The 16,353-nt window shown below is 43.4% G+C and overlaps 1 protein-coding gene across 1 annotated transcript in view; it reads left to right on the plus strand.

The window, feature by feature from the left end:
- The window catches only part of DZANK1 (double zinc ribbon and ankyrin repeat domains 1), an 86,839-nt gene that overhangs the window by 59,144 nt on the left and 11,342 nt on the right, over positions 1-16,353 (plus strand). The window contains exons 14-17 of the mRNA XM_037732854.1: positions 6,755-6,858; positions 8,820-8,894; positions 10,984-11,080; positions 11,523-11,623. Coding sequence (XP_037588782.1) covers positions 6,755-6,858; positions 8,820-8,894; positions 10,984-11,080; positions 11,523-11,623 — 377 coding nt within the window. The remainder of the gene's footprint in view (positions 1-6,754; positions 6,859-8,819; positions 8,895-10,983; positions 11,081-11,522; positions 11,624-16,353) is intronic.

Consider the following 16,353-nt stretch of genomic DNA (forward strand, 5'->3'; position numbering starts at 1 on the left):
TTTTTTTTAAGAGGCAGGGTCTTGCTCTGTCACCCAGGCTGGAGTGCAGTGGTGCAATTATAACTGACTGCAGCCTCCAACTCTTGGCCTCAAGTGATCTTTTAGCCTCAGCCTCTCAAGTTGCAGGGACTACAGGTGCATTCCACGGCTCCCAGCTCTTTTTTTTCCTCCTTTTAAGCATGATTTCCTTTCGTTCCTTCAGCATATTTATAATGGCTGCTTTGAAGTCTTAAATTCATCAACATCTAGTTGCTATCGCAGTCAGTTTCTGTTGGATGTTTTTTCTTCCTGTGTTCGGGTCAGAGTTTCCTGTTTCTTTGTATGTCTCAAGATATTTTTGTTGGAAACTGGATGTGTCAACTCTGGGTACTGACCTATCTTCCAGGCTTGTTATTGTTATTTGTTTGTCTGTTTGTTTAGTGACTAATGGATCATTTTAGTGAACTCTATTTTACCCCCCCAGTGTGGAGATTCTGATGTTACTCCACGAGGAGTGTAACCTTGGCGTGCACCCTGTCACCGCCATAGGATGATGGTGGTTTGGCGGGTCTCTGTCTCTTTCCTGACCACACCTAGCCATTAAGCTCTACTTATTGTTGGATGATTTCTCTATTGTTTCCAACCATGACCTGGGGCATAAATTGCTTCAAAGACAGGTTTAATTAAATTTGGCATCCTTTACAGCAGGTGTGTTTAATCTTTGGGTTTCCCTGGGCTACACTGGAAAAATTGTCTTGGGTCACACATAAAATTCACTAATGCTAAGATAACTGATGAGCTTTAAAAAAAATCCTCATAATGTTCTAAGAAAGTTTACGAATCTGTGGCGGGCACTGTGGCTGAAACCTGTAATCCCAGCACTTTGGGAGGCCAAGATAGGTGGATCACTGAGGTCAGGAATTCGAGACCAGCCTGGCCAACATGGCAAAACCCCATCTCTACTAGAAATACAAAAATTAGCCAGGCATGGTGGCAGGTACCTATAATCCCAGCTACTTGGGAGGCTGAGGCAAGAGAATCATTTGAACCCAGGAGGCGATGGTTGCAGTGAGCCAAGATAGTGCCACTGCACTCCTGCCTGGGCAACAGAGTGAGAATATGTCAGGAAGGAAGAAAGAAAGAAAGAAAGGAAGGAAAGAAGGAAGGAAGGAAGGAAGGAAGGAAGGAAGGAAGGAAGGAAGGAAGGAAGGAAGGAAAGTAGGTCAGAAGGTCGATTTATGAACCTGTGAGGAAGGAAGGGAGAGGAGGAGGAAGGGAGGGAGGGAGGGAGGGTAGAAGGAAGGAAGGAAGGAAGGAGGGAGGAAAGGAAGGAAGGAGGGAAGGAAGGAAAGTTAGTTTACGAATCTGTGTTGGGCTGCATTCAAAGTCACCCTGGGCCACATATGGCCCGTGGGCTGTGAGTTGGACAAGCTTACTTTACAGGGACAGTTTTTTAGGTCAGTGTTTGACTATTTTTCTTATTTCAGAAGGGCTCTTCTTAGCTGTTAAGTTCCGTGGTCCTTTGAGGTAAACTGGCCGGCCTATTTAGCTCATATCTCTAGTGAATCTTGTAGTCTTTTAATTGCTTTTTAACATAACCTCCATTGTTTTGAAACCAGCCTTAGGCTTGAACTTTCCCACACTCTGTTGCAAATGAAGTCTTTTCCTTTGGGGAGAGACTCTGAACTCTGGTTTTTGACCTGCCTCTTCCCCTGGGCAAAATCTCTGAACCCATGCTTTGGATGGCAACAATGGCATACTTCTTTCAATGTGGCACCATTGCTTTAGGGGCTGAGCAATGCTTTAGGTAACCAGCAGAGCAGGATGCAGCTGTAGCCTTTGTTCTTCATGACTTGCATCTTTCAACATTTGACTTGTGCCGAATGAGCCAGGAATAGGTGGTCTGGACCCCAGCATTCCCAGTGTCCCAGATCTGGGCAGAGAAAGGGAGCCCCAGCCTCTTGACCACATTTGTCTGGAACTTAGTCTGTGCAAAGGGCAATTGGGACAGGATGAGAAATACTGAAGTCCCTGACCTTCCTCGGAAGATGTGAGGAGAGGGAGCCCTGTGTTCTTGGCCACACCTATATGGAGCAGAGTTTCCATCGTGCTCAGTTGAGAAGGAGTGGAAAGGAGTGAGCCATGGTTCAGACACCACAGACTCTCATGATTCTGAGTTTTGGTATACATTCATTAAACGTTTATTTTCTATATGGCTTTAGAACCATTTCTAGAGACTTAAAATAGTTGTGATGGGGTTTGCTGTTTTTCTAAATTAGTTTTGTTAGCAATGGTGAATTCATATGGGTATGGGTCTGCAGCAGCCTCACTTCTTGCTTCCAAGGAGGAAAGAATTTGGCTGAGAGTCATAAGGCAGAGTGAGGGACCAAGGCAAGTTTTAGAGCAGGAGTAAAAGTTTATTGAAAAGTTTTAGAGCAGGAGTGAAAGGAAGTAAAGTACACTTTGAAGAAGTCCAAGTGGGTGACTTAAGAAATTCAAGTGCACCATTCAGCCCTTGACGTGGGGCTTATACATTGGCATGGTTCCAGAGTTTGTATTATTTCTCCCCAATTCTTCTTGCTGGGCTGTCCCCATGCGCAGTGGCTTGCCAGCACTTGGGAGGGGCCACACGCACTGTATGTTTACTGAAGTTGTATGTGTTAGGCGCGTTGCTCACGTAAAGAGACCACCAGGCATGCTTTGTGTGGGCAACGAGGCCATTTTACTTTGCGGGCCAAGTCCAAGAAAGGAGTTAGGCAAGGGGAGTAGGAAAGGGGACTGCTCACATAGGTTGAGGCAAGTGGTCAATTAAAGGTTGTAATCTATTTTAGGGAGGGGGAAGGGCATCACAGGGTGCATAGTCACAAGGGTAGGGGTCATCTTTTACAAACAGGCATGGTCATAAGGGTGGGGGTTATCGGTTGCAAGCAGAGGGGAGGGTGCGGTAAATTACATAGTTACAGGGATAGGGGTCTTGAGAAACCTAGTATCTAGTGGGGAAGCTTTGCAAGGCTGAGCAGGAACAATGGTGGAATGTTGCAGGAGGAGAGCTATTGGCTGAGGCAGGAGCCAGTTGTTTCACTTCTCTTTGTGGCCATCTGGTGACTTCAGACTTTCTGGCTCCCGGAGACCATCAGGAGGTGCACGTGCAGGTCACCAAGTCTGTAACGGCCAGGCTTGGACTTGGAGGCCTGACAGTGTGCATGATCACTTGAGGCATTCCCTTACCCATTGAGTGTTCTAGAGAAAGGTCATGTACCAGTTAAACTCTGCCATTTTGCTTCTTAGTGCACATGGCTAAGCCTACTCGTCCAACTCCTGAGATCTCATCAGGAAGCTGCTGATGACCAGCTTCCAGTGTTTTCTGTCTACTGGGGGACTGCTGTTCCCTGGCACCAGCTACAACCAATTATTATTTTAGAGAAACTGTTTAACAACTGTCTGACCATCACCTGATGGTCACTGACATTTCTGGGGGTGGGGGGAGCCTTTCTTGCCCTGTTCATGTCTCCCTAGCTACCCACCCTTAACAGTTTTGTTGGGGAGTAGGCCCACTCAAATCCCTAGGCTGCCATGCCAGAAGTTGGTCATTCTCAGCTCTTCCTTTGCCCTCTGGATGTCCCTAGTGGGAGTCAAAACCCAGCTCACAGCCTGACTGAGCTCTTCCAGGTATAAATGTGGTATCAGACCTATGGTTGATTATCTGCAGAGATGACCAGAGTCACTCCCCACATCTCTCTTCTCCTTAGGAGGAAGAGGCTGTGTCTCTTCCTTTGGAATCTGGACTGACCTTGTGACTTGCTTTTACCAATAAAGAGCGGTAGAAGAGACACCATGATAGTTCTGGGCCTAGGCCTTACAAGAGCTGAAAGCTTCCACTTGCTTTCTAGGAAGCCAGCACTGTGTAAAGAAGTTCAGTAGAGATTACTGAGTGAGAAGAGATGGCACATGAAGGAGAACAGAGCACCTGAGCGAGCAGCCTACCCCAAAGACTCCAGGCATTTGAATGTGTGCAGACAAAGGCTGAGTCATCCCAGACAGCTCTCAGTAGTTTGTGCCATCTTTGCTGAGGCCTCAGACTTGTGGCTGAGATAATCTTGGATCCCATAGCCCTATTTGAGATGGCTCAGCCGACACCATGTGGAGCAGAGATGAACCATCCCTGCAGAGCACTGACCATATTCTCGACCCACAGAAGTATGAGCAGTAAAGTGGTTGATTTGTTAAACCACTAAGTTCTGGGTTGTTTTGTTTGGTAGCAATGATTAATAGAAACAGGTTTTCAGTTTCCTGTAGCAGAAGCCAATCCCTTGGAATCCCCTCATTCAGCCTGATCTGGAAGGGAACAGACCTCACCTCTCCATGGGGACTCATAGTCTTAGACCCTTGCCAAAGGACTTCCTCACAAGGTTCTTTCTCAGTGCTTTTTTGAAAGTTGAGATTTGATTTTAGAAATATACATCTATTGTATTGTAGCTTCTCTGTCAGAACCTCATTTTTAATATACTCCTGCATACATATTTATTTATTTTCATATTATCTGTGTTCACTGAGAATGTAAGCTCCTTGAGGGTAAGAATTCTGTTCACTCCTGTGTATCCTAGCCCTAGAATAATACATGACAAATAGTAGGTGCCCAGTAAATATCTGTGGGATAAATGGCTACTTTGTGTCAAACAGTGCACTAGGCTCAGTATGATCTCTAGTGTTATCTTGATTATTCATAGTAGACTCTCCAGATGCCCCAAGCCAGATCTCAGCCTGCAGCTGTGGTCGATGGTTCCACCTCTATCGTTGCCAGAATGCCTCATCAAATGTGCCCCATTCTCTCTCTTTTATTTAAATAGTTTTATCTGTTTTATTTAAATTCTTTTATCTCTTTTGATTTTGCTGCCTCCAACTTCAGGAGAAGGCTGCCTGTCCCTGCACAGGTGCAGCTCAGAAGCACTGGGAGTTAACACTACTTGGGCTACTCTCACACATGGGCAAGGGAGCCGGGGAGCAGATCCCCTATAGCTTCTCTGTCCTTCAGCAGAAAACTGTGAGGCATGTTCTCCATGGACCCTCGGATCCCCAGCAAGATCAGGCCCCAGTTGCCCACAGTATTAACCAGTTTTTAACACATTCTTTCTTCCTTCCCTTCCCTGTCCTGCTCTTTATACTCCATCACTTGCATGTCCCATGGTCACCTTCCAAAGAAACCACCTTTCCTAAGTCTTTATCTCAGTTCTGCTTTCAGGGAAACCCAACTAAGAACACTTAGGTACTTTTGTTTAACGTCCCAATAACACATGAGGCAGGGGGTATTAGTTCCATTTTATTAGGTAAGAAAAGGAGGGCATAGGGAGATATAAGGGTCTGGCTCAACATCCCTAAGCTAATAAATGATAGATTTAGAATTTAAATGCCGGCTTGTCTGAACTCCAAATCATGTGCTCTTTCCACTGAACCATGCTGCATGACCTTGGAAAAACTCTCTGATTGCTTTCAGCTTAGTGTGTTCATTTGGTAGGTGGGATCCGATGTGGGTTTACAGAGTCAAGTGGCCACAGGGCACAGCAGGGGCTGTGGCCAGCTGGAGAGCCTGTGCCCTGTCCAAAGCAGCCAGCTGCTCTTTGGCCTCAGGTGTTCAGCCTGTGTGGGAAGGTGAGCCCAGCGCCCCTGCATTTTCCACCTGCATATAAGATATGAGGCATGAAACTCGCGTGAAATCTCACAAGTTTTAAAAGGTGGCAACTAATTCAAATGTGTCTTAAACCCTATGCAGACTGGAAAGGGGCCCAAGAGAACTTTTTGGAGTGATGGAAATATTTTATATATTGATTGGGATGTACACATTTGGCAAGCCCCAAACGGTACATTTAAAATATTGCATAAGGGCTGGGTGTGGTGGCTCACACTTATAATCCTAGCACTTTGGAAGGCCGAGGCAGGAAGATCACTTGAGCTCAGGAGTTTGTGACCAGCCTGGGCAACATGGTGAAACTCCATCTCTAAAAAATATAAACCCTAGCCAGGCATTATGGTGCATGCTTGAATTTCCAGCTACTTGGGTGGCTAAGGTAGAAGGATCATCTGAGCCCGGAGAGGTCAAGGTTATGGTAAGCCATGATCACACCAGTGCACTCTGGCCTGGGCAAGAGTGAGATCCCATCTCAAAATAAATAAAATAAAATAAAACATTAGGTAAGTTATTATAGGTGGTATAAAATCACAGAAAAAGAAAAGACCGCACGTGTGGCAATCAAAATATATTCTTTTGAAATTCTTTTTTTGTTGAGATGTGTTGTTCTGTCACCCAGGCTAGAGTACAGTGGCACAATCTTGGCTCATTGCAACCTCCTCCTCCTGGGTTCAAGTGATTCTCCTTCCTCAGCCTCCTGAGTAGCTGGGACTACAGGTGCATGCCACCATGCCCAGCTAATTTTTGTATTATTAGCAGAGACAGGGTTTCACCATGATGGCCAGGCTGGTCTTGAACTTTTGACCTCAAGTGATCCAACTGCCTCGGCCTCCCAAAGTGTTAGTATTACAGGTGCGAGCCAATGCGCCCAGCCCCTTTTGAGATTCTATGATATTCTATGATTAATCACATGTAACAAGAAGCTGGGGGGAAATGGAACTTGTTCTACGACATAGTTGAAGTTCAGTAAGGAAAGTCCATCACAAAGCTTGACAAAGGAAATTAACCGCACTGAGAACATATGTTCCATGCTAGCATTTTTCTTTCTTAGCCTCAGGAGAATCATCCAGATGGCTGGGTTTCTCTTCTTAGGGTACTGGAGAAGACAGTTGGATCATATCTCTGCTCACCTCAGGTGTTATGCTCAGAACAACCCTGAATTCCGGGCCTTGATTGCAGAACCCAGGATGGGAAAGGTGGGTGAGATGAAATTTCCACTCCACAAGTGTCCATGGAATCAGGCTGATGGAACCCTCCATGGACTTTGCTGAAACTGCATGTTGCCTGGTTCCTTTCTCTTTCCTGCTCTGCTTTCTATAGCTTCTTATCTTCTGCCTTTTGAGCTCTGTTCTAATAAATCACTTGCACATGAAGATTGTCTCAGAGTCTGCCTCTGGGGCGCCTGACCTAACACAATACGATTCTGAACATCTCATGCTCAGATGCTACGTTGGAAATTCTAATAGTCGGAATGAAAAGTCCCAGAACAGTTTAGTCCAGCAAGATTGTGGACTTAAATCATATACTGTTAATATATAGCAATAGTAACATAAAAGCTGCCATTTTACAGTAGACCCAGCATCAGCATTGTATTCATCATTCTAGTATTCACAGCAAACCTGCAAGGGAGGAGTATTACCTTTGTGATCACTTAAAAAAAAAAAAAAAACACAAATTCCTTGACTGTCTTCCCTTCAAATGGTAGAATCTGTGTCCTCTCAGATACAGATTGAATCTAGGTGGGTCTGTGACTGTTTGACTAATAGACTATGATGGAAGTGATGCCATGAGACTTCTAAGGCTTGGCCACGTAAGGTCATGTGGCTTTCTCTTGCTTGGCACACTCACCTCTAACACCCCTTTTTAGAGCTCAGCCACCCTGCTATGAGAAGCCCAAGCCACAGAGAGTGGCCACATGTAGGTGCACCAGCTGAACTCAGTTCTTGAGTCATCTCTGTGCCGGAGCCACATGAGTGACCAGACTCTAGATAATTCCAGCCCCCAAACATCCAACCACCTCTAGCCAGTTGAGTCTTCCAGCTGAGGCCTCGGACATGTGGAACAAAGTCAAGCTATCTCTGCTATGTCCTCTCGGAATCCTTAGCATAAGTGGTGGTGGTTTAATGCCACTAAGTTTGGGGTGGTTTTTCACTCCACACTAGGTAATCAGAAGCCTTATTTGATACCCAGGAATACTGAAGCTCAGAGTGTTTTGGTGACCTGCCCAAGACTACGCTGCTGGGTCTCATGGGGTTCAAGATTTGAAGCAGGTCCGTCAGACCCTGTTAGACCCTGTCAGAGCCCCATGTCCTTTCTTTGATACTACATTGCCATTATCGAAAGACAGCTCTGTGAGAGGACCCTTCCTCTGTTTGTTGCAAGACTAGAAGGAACTTTATGAAAAAGATTGTCTACTCCTCTGCTGCCAAATAGGCCAACATCGAGATGATCTCATTTTCAAGTATTGCCCAATTTCCTTTGATAATCTATTTTGGTAGTTTATGAATTCTTCAGCCTAATCCAAAGATTCGCAAATTATGACAGCTGGGACAAATCTGGCCCACTGCCCAGTTTTGTAAATAAAATCTTACGCATCCATTCCGTTACTTGTTATATGTGGCTGCTTCGTGCTATGACAGTAAAGTATTCACAGCACAGAACATATGGTCAGCAAGACCTAAAGTATTTACGAACTGAGTGTTCCTGAAAACATTTCTTGCCCCTTGGCTGAATCTAAATTCCTATTGCTACTTCCAGAGAAAGCTGCTCAACTGTGACACTTGTCCCTTAATTGCCAAGCCCTGTCCCCACCCCTTACCAGAATACCTTTTCCAAGGTGATGACATCTGATCATGTGGTTTGATTAAAGTGCGTCTCTTGAAGAATGTATAGATTTGGATCTTGCCTTTTTATTCAGTTTTCAGTCTCTTTAGAATATTCAGTTAATTCTTAATTAGTAGAATTTAGATATGGTTGGATTTGGATCTGCCATTTTGTTCTTTGTTTTCTGTTTATCTAGTTTTTGTTGCTCTGTTTTTCTTTTCCTCCTTTCTTCTGTGTTAATTAAATATTTGGTTAAATTTATTTCTACACTGTTACTTAAGGCAATGAGTCCTACACCCATAGTTATAAATTCTCTCTACAATTCTTTTGAAAGCTTATCTCTGCTACTGTCCACGAAGATGGTTGTGAAGTTAGCATCAGACTGAATTATATTCAAGTCTCAAACAAGGTGAGCAAGCCTCGAGAAGTTACTCATTCGCGAATTGATTGATCTAGTAAATTGGGACTTACAATTGATAGAAATGCTTCTGTGCAATCCATAGAAAGGAAATGTTTCAAATATTATGAAATGCTACTAGAGGCAAGGAATTTCATAGAATTAGATAAACAAGTTAAACCTCAGGCACAGAAAGACATAGAACAGGAGTTTTTCTGTAGTTCTCAGGCTTATTTATATTTACTGAAGCCTGACGGCATGTCTGTGATACAATTGATTTGGGGAATGACTGACAAAAATATTTGCTGATACGCCCTTTGACATATTTTCTTCTACCAAACCGAACTTTGTGGCCATGTGCTCTTGATCTTCCCTTTTATATGGTGACTAGGGTGTTGCCCAGAGCCTGTAAGTGTTTTTCAAACATTAATTGATTGACATTAGCAGCTTCAGTTTCATTGGACAAGAAGTCAGAATAATTGATCAATCAATTAAGAAGCCAAGAAAAAAGAGGGGAATTAACATTTATTAGGCCCTGGCAAGGTGCTAATGGTGTTGTTGAAATTGGGATAGAAACATGGGCCCTGTCTAACTTATGGGAATGCCGGGAGTATCTAATGGGCTAATGCACATGAATGTGCTTTGAAACCAAATAAAGCATTAACTGCTATTTTTCATTGTGTAGCTAGAGCAGAGCTTGGGTCAGAGAAGAACTTCAGGGAGAGGGGAGTGAGAGAAGGCAGGGGAAGAGGCTGAATGAGCAGGTAGACAAAAGCAAAGTTGAGCTTTAGCCTGATCCAAGGGGACCTCTGGAGGATGAATTACACCACAAAGTTGTCCCCAGCTGAGGTAGGGAGGGGAGGGAGGATAACCTCTAGGGCAAGGCAGCATCCGTCTACTGAGGGCACTTTGCTGGAGAAGGAGGTCCAGCAGTGAGCTCTTAGCAGCTGCACAACAGCTAGGGTGAGTAACCTGGCCAGCTGGTGGGAACAGGGTGGGCCGCCAGCAGCACCTCCAACGTGCTCTCTGTCAAGTAGAATTGGAATAACTGTTCCCAGTTGTGGTGTTTTTTTTTGTTTTTTGTTTTCTGAGACAAATTCTTGCTCTGTCAACCAGACTGGAGTGCAGTGGCACAATCTCGGCTCACTGCAACCTCCACCTCCTAGGTTCAAGCACCTCTCATTCCTCAGCTGTCTGTGTAGCTGGGATTACAGGCTCACACCACCACACCCAGCTAAGTTTTGTATTTTTAGTAGAGACGGGGTTTCACCATATTGGCCAGGCTGGTCTCGAACTCCTGGCCTCAAGTGATCCACCTGTCTCAGCCTCCCAAAGTGCTGGGATTACAGGCTTGAGCCACCACACCTGGCCCTTAGGTTTAATAAATCTTTTCTTAGCCTGCATATTCTAATGTCCAGGAAGTAGCGGGCTGTTCTTTGGGACAGGAGCAGGCAGCCACGTGAGGGTGCAGGGGGATCAGTCCAGGTGCCACAGACTTCTGTGTCTGACCTCATTATATAGACACCCATTTTACCTCATTTCGCGTTCACAACATGCCATTGAGGTAGGTCATAATATTTCTACTTTCCAGGTGAGGAAACTGAGACTCACAGAAGTTAAGCAACCTGCTTCTTCCAAGGGCATTAAGTCAGTAAGTGGCAGGCCCAGGATTCACACTTGGCAGCCTGAGACCTTCCCATCATGGGACCCTAATTACAAGACATTGAAGGACTTGAAGCAGAGAAATAATACAGTCACTTATAAAGGGTATAAAGGTGAACTGGGACAGCCATGTGGCAGGGAGACTGGCAGACCCCTGTCGAGAGGCTATTGTGATGGTTCCAATGTGAGATGAGGGGCCAGGGATGCAGTGAGGGAGAGGAGGAGGGGCCAGACTGAGCCACTGGGTAAGCAGCAGAATGGACAAAGCATCCTGGGAAGGTGAGGAGTAGTCAGGAAGGACTTCCAGGTCTCAGGCTCAACTGTCCGGGTAGGTGGAGCTGTCCTTAATAAGGAGGAGCAAGTTAGCAGGGAGATCCTTCTCTCTAGTGGGACAGAGCAGCCTCATCATTCGTGGTGTTTGAATGTTTTCATTGACCAGAACCTTTACCTGAACAAGGCGGTGAATTTCAGCGACCACCTTCTGAACAGTGCTGCTGAGGGTGATGGGGGGCTGTGCGGCAGCAGGTCCAGCTGGGGTGAGTTGTTCCCTTCTGGCAATTTTAAAACAACTGACCAGGAACACACGGACTTGGCAGGGATAGCAGAGAATCGCCAAGAATTTGACAGTCCAGTCACAGATGTTGCAATTATGTTCCAGTCATTTTATTTCTCTGGCTTCTCTGAAGTCAGAAGTGAGACTTTTGAAGTCCTTTACAGGGCATGGGGAAATTCATTTGTGGGGTGCACTTTTGAACCTAAAAACTGAAGTCCCTTTTTTCCCCCTCCTTCCTACCCTTCCTCTGGTATCTGGACAGGGGAGTAGCTCCAGGAGTCTCTCCTGCTAGGTTTAATCAAATAGAAATTTCTATGCAAGCCATTTTATCCTCTGACTTTTGAGGGACACGGAAGTAGAAATAGCTCTTTGTGTGGGGAACTGGGGGAGGGGCATCATTTTTTTCCCCAACTCTGTCATTTCAGTGAGTGACTACAGCCAGACCACCTCAGATACTATTGAAAAAGTCAAAAGAATAAGGAATTTCAAGACCAAAGCATTTCAAGAAAAGAAGGAGCAGCTTGTAGTAAGTGTCCTTTTTGGTCCTCATTGCTGTTGTCTTCAGCCTGTGATTTTCAGGTTTTGTTTTGACTTTTTAAAAACGGAAGAATAATTTCTCATTTTCTGTTCCTTTTTTATTTTATTTTATAGAGGTAGACTCATTTAAAATATCTTAAGATTATGAAATAGAGTTATTTCAAAGCTCCCATCAGTTTCCTGAATCATCTGTTTCATATGGGGTCAGTTCTGTCTGCTCATCTTTCTCTTTCCTGGTTTTGGTTTGCCTCAAGTATGTGATGATCCTTGGTTGTCTGGTCATTTGACATATAAAGGCTGATTGGGTAGCACAGATGCTGTCATGGTGCCCAGCATGAGGAAGGCCCCTGAAGTCCCTTTGTGAGTGGATGGGCATGTTGTGGACAGATGTCCCTGGAGGGTGTGTGGGCAGGGATCAGGAGAAAGCCTTCAGATCCCCTATGTTGCTGGTGGAAAAGGTCTTCCTCTGGTGGTGAGGGTGTTGGTGGTGTGAAGCACTGTCATGGGTTTCAGTTTGGGATGAAGCTTTTTTCCTTTTTCTCTACACCCTCCCGTGTCTGTTGTGGAGGTCTAGGCTCTGCAATTTTCCCTTTTTGGGCCCCAGTACGCCAAGTAGAAGCCTTTGTTGGGCAAATCATATACTTTCTGCAAAATAGTTATCAGGGCAAAGAGCATAAGCCTCCTGCCCTTCTTACACAGGGGAGAAGGGGCAAGGCACCAGAGATCTCAACTATTCACCATAGAGCCCTTAATAATCTACTCATGCATTCAGGCTGCACCCAGCACCCAACCTCTTTATTGATTAATTTAAGCTTCTGTAGAGCTTTCCTGGAGAGAAACACTCCTACCTTTGGTGTCTTCAGCTGGATTTTTGTTTGTTTTGGTTTGGTTTCCCCGTCAGTTAGATTTCATCTATTTTCTTTCTTTCTTTTTTATTTTACTTTAAGTTCTGGAGTTCATGTGCAGATCTTGCAGGATTGTTACCTAGGTATACACATGCCATGGTGGTTTGCTGCCTCCATCCCCCCGTCACCTACATTAGGTATTTCTCCTAATATTATCCCTCCTGAACCACCCCACCCACTGCTGTTGCTCCTCAGCCCCTCATCCCCCAACAGACCCCAGTGTGTGATGTTCCCCTCCCTGTGTCCATGTGTTCTCATTGTTCAACACCCTCTTATGAGTGAGAACATGCAGTGTTGTTTGGTTTTCTGTTTTTGTGTCAGTTTGCTGAGAGTGATGGTTTCTGATTCATCCATGTCCCTACAAAGGACATGAACTCATCTTTTTTATGGCTGCATAGTATTCCATGGTGTATATGTGCCACATTTTCTTTATCCAGTCTATCTTTGATGGGCATTTGGGTTGGTTCCAAGCCTTTGCTATTGTAAACAGCGCCGCAATGAACATACATGTGCATGTGTCTTTATAATAGATTGATTTATAATCCTTTGGATATATACCCAGTAATGGGATTGCTGGGTCAAATGGAATTTCTATTTCTAGGTCCTTGAGGAATCACCACACTGTCTTCCACAATGGTTGAACTAATTTACCTTCCCACCAACAGTGGAAAAGTGTTTCTATTTCTCCACATCCTCTCCAGCATCTGTTGCCTCCAGATTTTTTAATGATTGCCATTCTAACTGGTGTGAGATGGTATCTCAGTGTGGTTTTGATTTGCATTTCTCTAATGACCAGTGATGATGAGCATTTTTTCATATGTTTGTTGGCCACATAAATGTCTTCCTTTGAAAAGTGTCTGTTCATATATTTTGCCCACTTTTTGATGGTGGTGTTTGTTTCTTTCTTGTAAATTTGTTTTAGTTATTTATAGATTCTGTATATTAGCCCTTGTCAGACGGGTAGATTGCAAAAATGTTTTCCCATTCTGTTGGTTGCTGGTTCGCTCTAATTGTTTCTTTTGCTGTGCAGACGCTCTTAAGTTTAATTAGATCCCATTTGTCTATTTTGGCTTTTGTTGTCATTTATTTTGGTGTTTTAGTCATGAAGTCCTTGCCTATGCCTATGTCCTGAGTGGATCTTCTAGGGTTTTTATGGTGTTAGATCTTATGTTTAAATCTTTAATCCATATTGAGTTAATTTTTGTGTAAGGTGTAGGAATGGGTCCACTTTCAGCTTTCTGCACACGGCTAGCCAGTTATCCCAACACCACTTATTAAACAGGGAATCCTTCCCCCTTTGCTTATTTTTGTCTGGTTTGTCAAAGATCAGATAGTTGTAGATGTGTGGCATTACTTCCGAGGCCTGTTCTGTTGCATTGGTCTATATCTCTGTTTGGTACCAGTACCATCCTGTTTTGATTACTATAGCCTTGTAGTATAGTTTGAAGTTAGGTAGCATGATGTCTCCAGCCTTGTTCCTTTTGCTTAGGATTGTCTTGTGTATGTGGGCTCTTTTTTGGTTCCATATGAAGTTTAAGGTGGTTTTTTCCAGTTCTGTGAAGAAGGTCAATGGTAGTTTGATGGGGATAGCATTGAATCTGTAAATTACTTTGGGCAGTATGGCCATTTTCACGATATTGTTTCTTCCTAACCATGATCATGGAATGTTTTTCCATCTGTTCCTCTCATTTCCTTGAGCAGTGGTTTGTACATCTCCTTGAAGAGGTTCTCCACGTCCTTTGTATTCCTAGGTATTTTATTCTCTTCATAGCCATTGTGAATGAGAGTTCGCTCATGATTTGGCTGTCTGTTTGTCTGTTATTGGTGTATAGGAATGCTTGTGATTTTTGCACATTGATTTTGTATCCTGAGACTTTGCTGAAGTTGCTTATCATCTTAAGGAGATTTGGGGATGAGATGATGGGGTCTTCTAAATATACAATCATGTCATCTGCAAATAGAAACAATTTGACTTCCTCTTTTTCCTAATTGAATACCCTTGATTTCTTTTTTTTGCCTGATTGCTCTGGCTAGAACTTCCAATACTATGTTGAATAGGAGTGGTGAGAGGATACCCTTGTCTAGTGCCAGTTTTCAAATGGAATGCTTCCAGTTTTTGTCCATTGAGTATGATATTGACTGTAAGTTTGTCATAAATAGCTTTTACTATTTTTAGATATAGTCCATTGATGCCTAGTTTATTAAGCTTTTAGCATAAAGGGCTGTTGAATTTGTCAAAGGCCTTCGCTGCATCTAGTGAGTTAGTCATCTCATTTTCATCTTTGGTTCTGTTTATGTGATGGATTAAGTTTATAGATTTGCATATGTTGAACCAGCTTTGTATCCCTGGGATGAAGCCTACTTGATCGTGATGGATAAGCTTTTTGATATGCTGTTGCATTCGGTTTGCCAGTATTTTATTGAAGATTTTTGCATCAATGTTCATGATGGATATTGGCCTGAAATTTTCTTTTTTTTAGTTGTATTTCTGCAGGTTTTGGTATCAGGATGATGTTGGTCTCATGAAATGAGTTAGGGAGGATTCCCTCTTTTTGTATTGTTTGAAATAATTTCAGAAGGAATGGTTCCAATTCCTCTTTGTATGTCCGGTAGCATTCAGCTGTGAACCCATCTAGACCAGGACTTTTTTTGTGTGGTAGGCTATTAATTGCTACCTCTACTTCAGACCTTGCTATTGGTCTATTTAGGGATTCAACTTCTTCCTGGTTTAGTCTTGGGAGGGTGTGAGTGTCCAGGAATTTATCCATTTCTTCTAGATTTACTTGTTTATGTGCATAGAGTTGTTTGTAGTATTCTCTGATAGTAGTTTGTATTTCTGTGGAATTGGTGGTGATAGCCCCTTTTTCATTTTTTATTGCATCTATTCTTCCCTCTTTTCTTTTTTCTTAGTCTGGCTAGCAGTCTATCTATTTCGTTGATCTTTCCAAAAAAACAGCTCCTGAATTTATTGATTTTTTTGAAGGGATTTTTGTGTCTCTATCTCCTTCAGTTCTGCTCTGATCTTAGTTATTTCTTGCCTTCTGCTAGCTTTTGAATTTGTTTGATCTTGCTCCTCTAGTTCTTTTAATTTTGACAATAGGGTGTTGATTTTAGATCTTTCCTCGCTTCTCATATGGGCATTTCGTGCTATAAATTTCCCTCTGGACACTGCTTTAAATGTGTCCCAGAGATTCTGGTATGTTGTGTCTTTGTTCTCATCGGTTTCAAAGAACATCTTTATTTCTGCCTTCATTTCATTATTTATCCAGTAGTCATTCAGGAGCAGGTTGTTCAGTTTCCATGTAGTTGTGTGGCTTTGAGTGAGTTTCTTAATCTTGAGTTCTAATTTGATTGCACTGTGATCTGAGAGACTGGTTGTTGTGATTTCTGTTCTTTTGCATTTGCCGAGGAGTGATTTACTTCCAGTTATGTGGTCAATTTTAGTAAGTGCGATGTGGCACTCAGAAGAATGTATATTCTGTGGATTTGGGGTGGAGAGTTCTGTGTCTATTAGGTTTGCTTGGTCCAGATCTGAGTTCAAGTCCTGGATATCCTTGTTAATTTTCTGTCTCGTTGATCTGTCTAATATTGACAGTGGAGTGTTAAAGTCTCCCACTATTATTGTGTGGGAGTCTAAGTCTCTTTGTAGGTTATTAAGAACTTGCTTTATGTATCTGGGTGCTTCTATATTGGGTGTGTATATATTTAGGATCATTAACTTTTCTTGTGCATTTATCCTTTTACCATTATGTAATGCCCTTCTTTGTCTCTTTTGATATTTGTTGGTTTAAAGTCTGTTTTTTGGTTTTTTTTT

This window comes from Cebus imitator, unplaced genomic scaffold, assembly GCF_001604975.1.
Source record: "Cebus imitator isolate Cc_AM_T3 unplaced genomic scaffold, Cebus_imitator-1.0 Scaffold475, whole genome shotgun sequence".
Lineage (NCBI taxonomy): Eukaryota > Metazoa > Chordata > Mammalia > Primates > Cebidae > Cebus > Cebus imitator.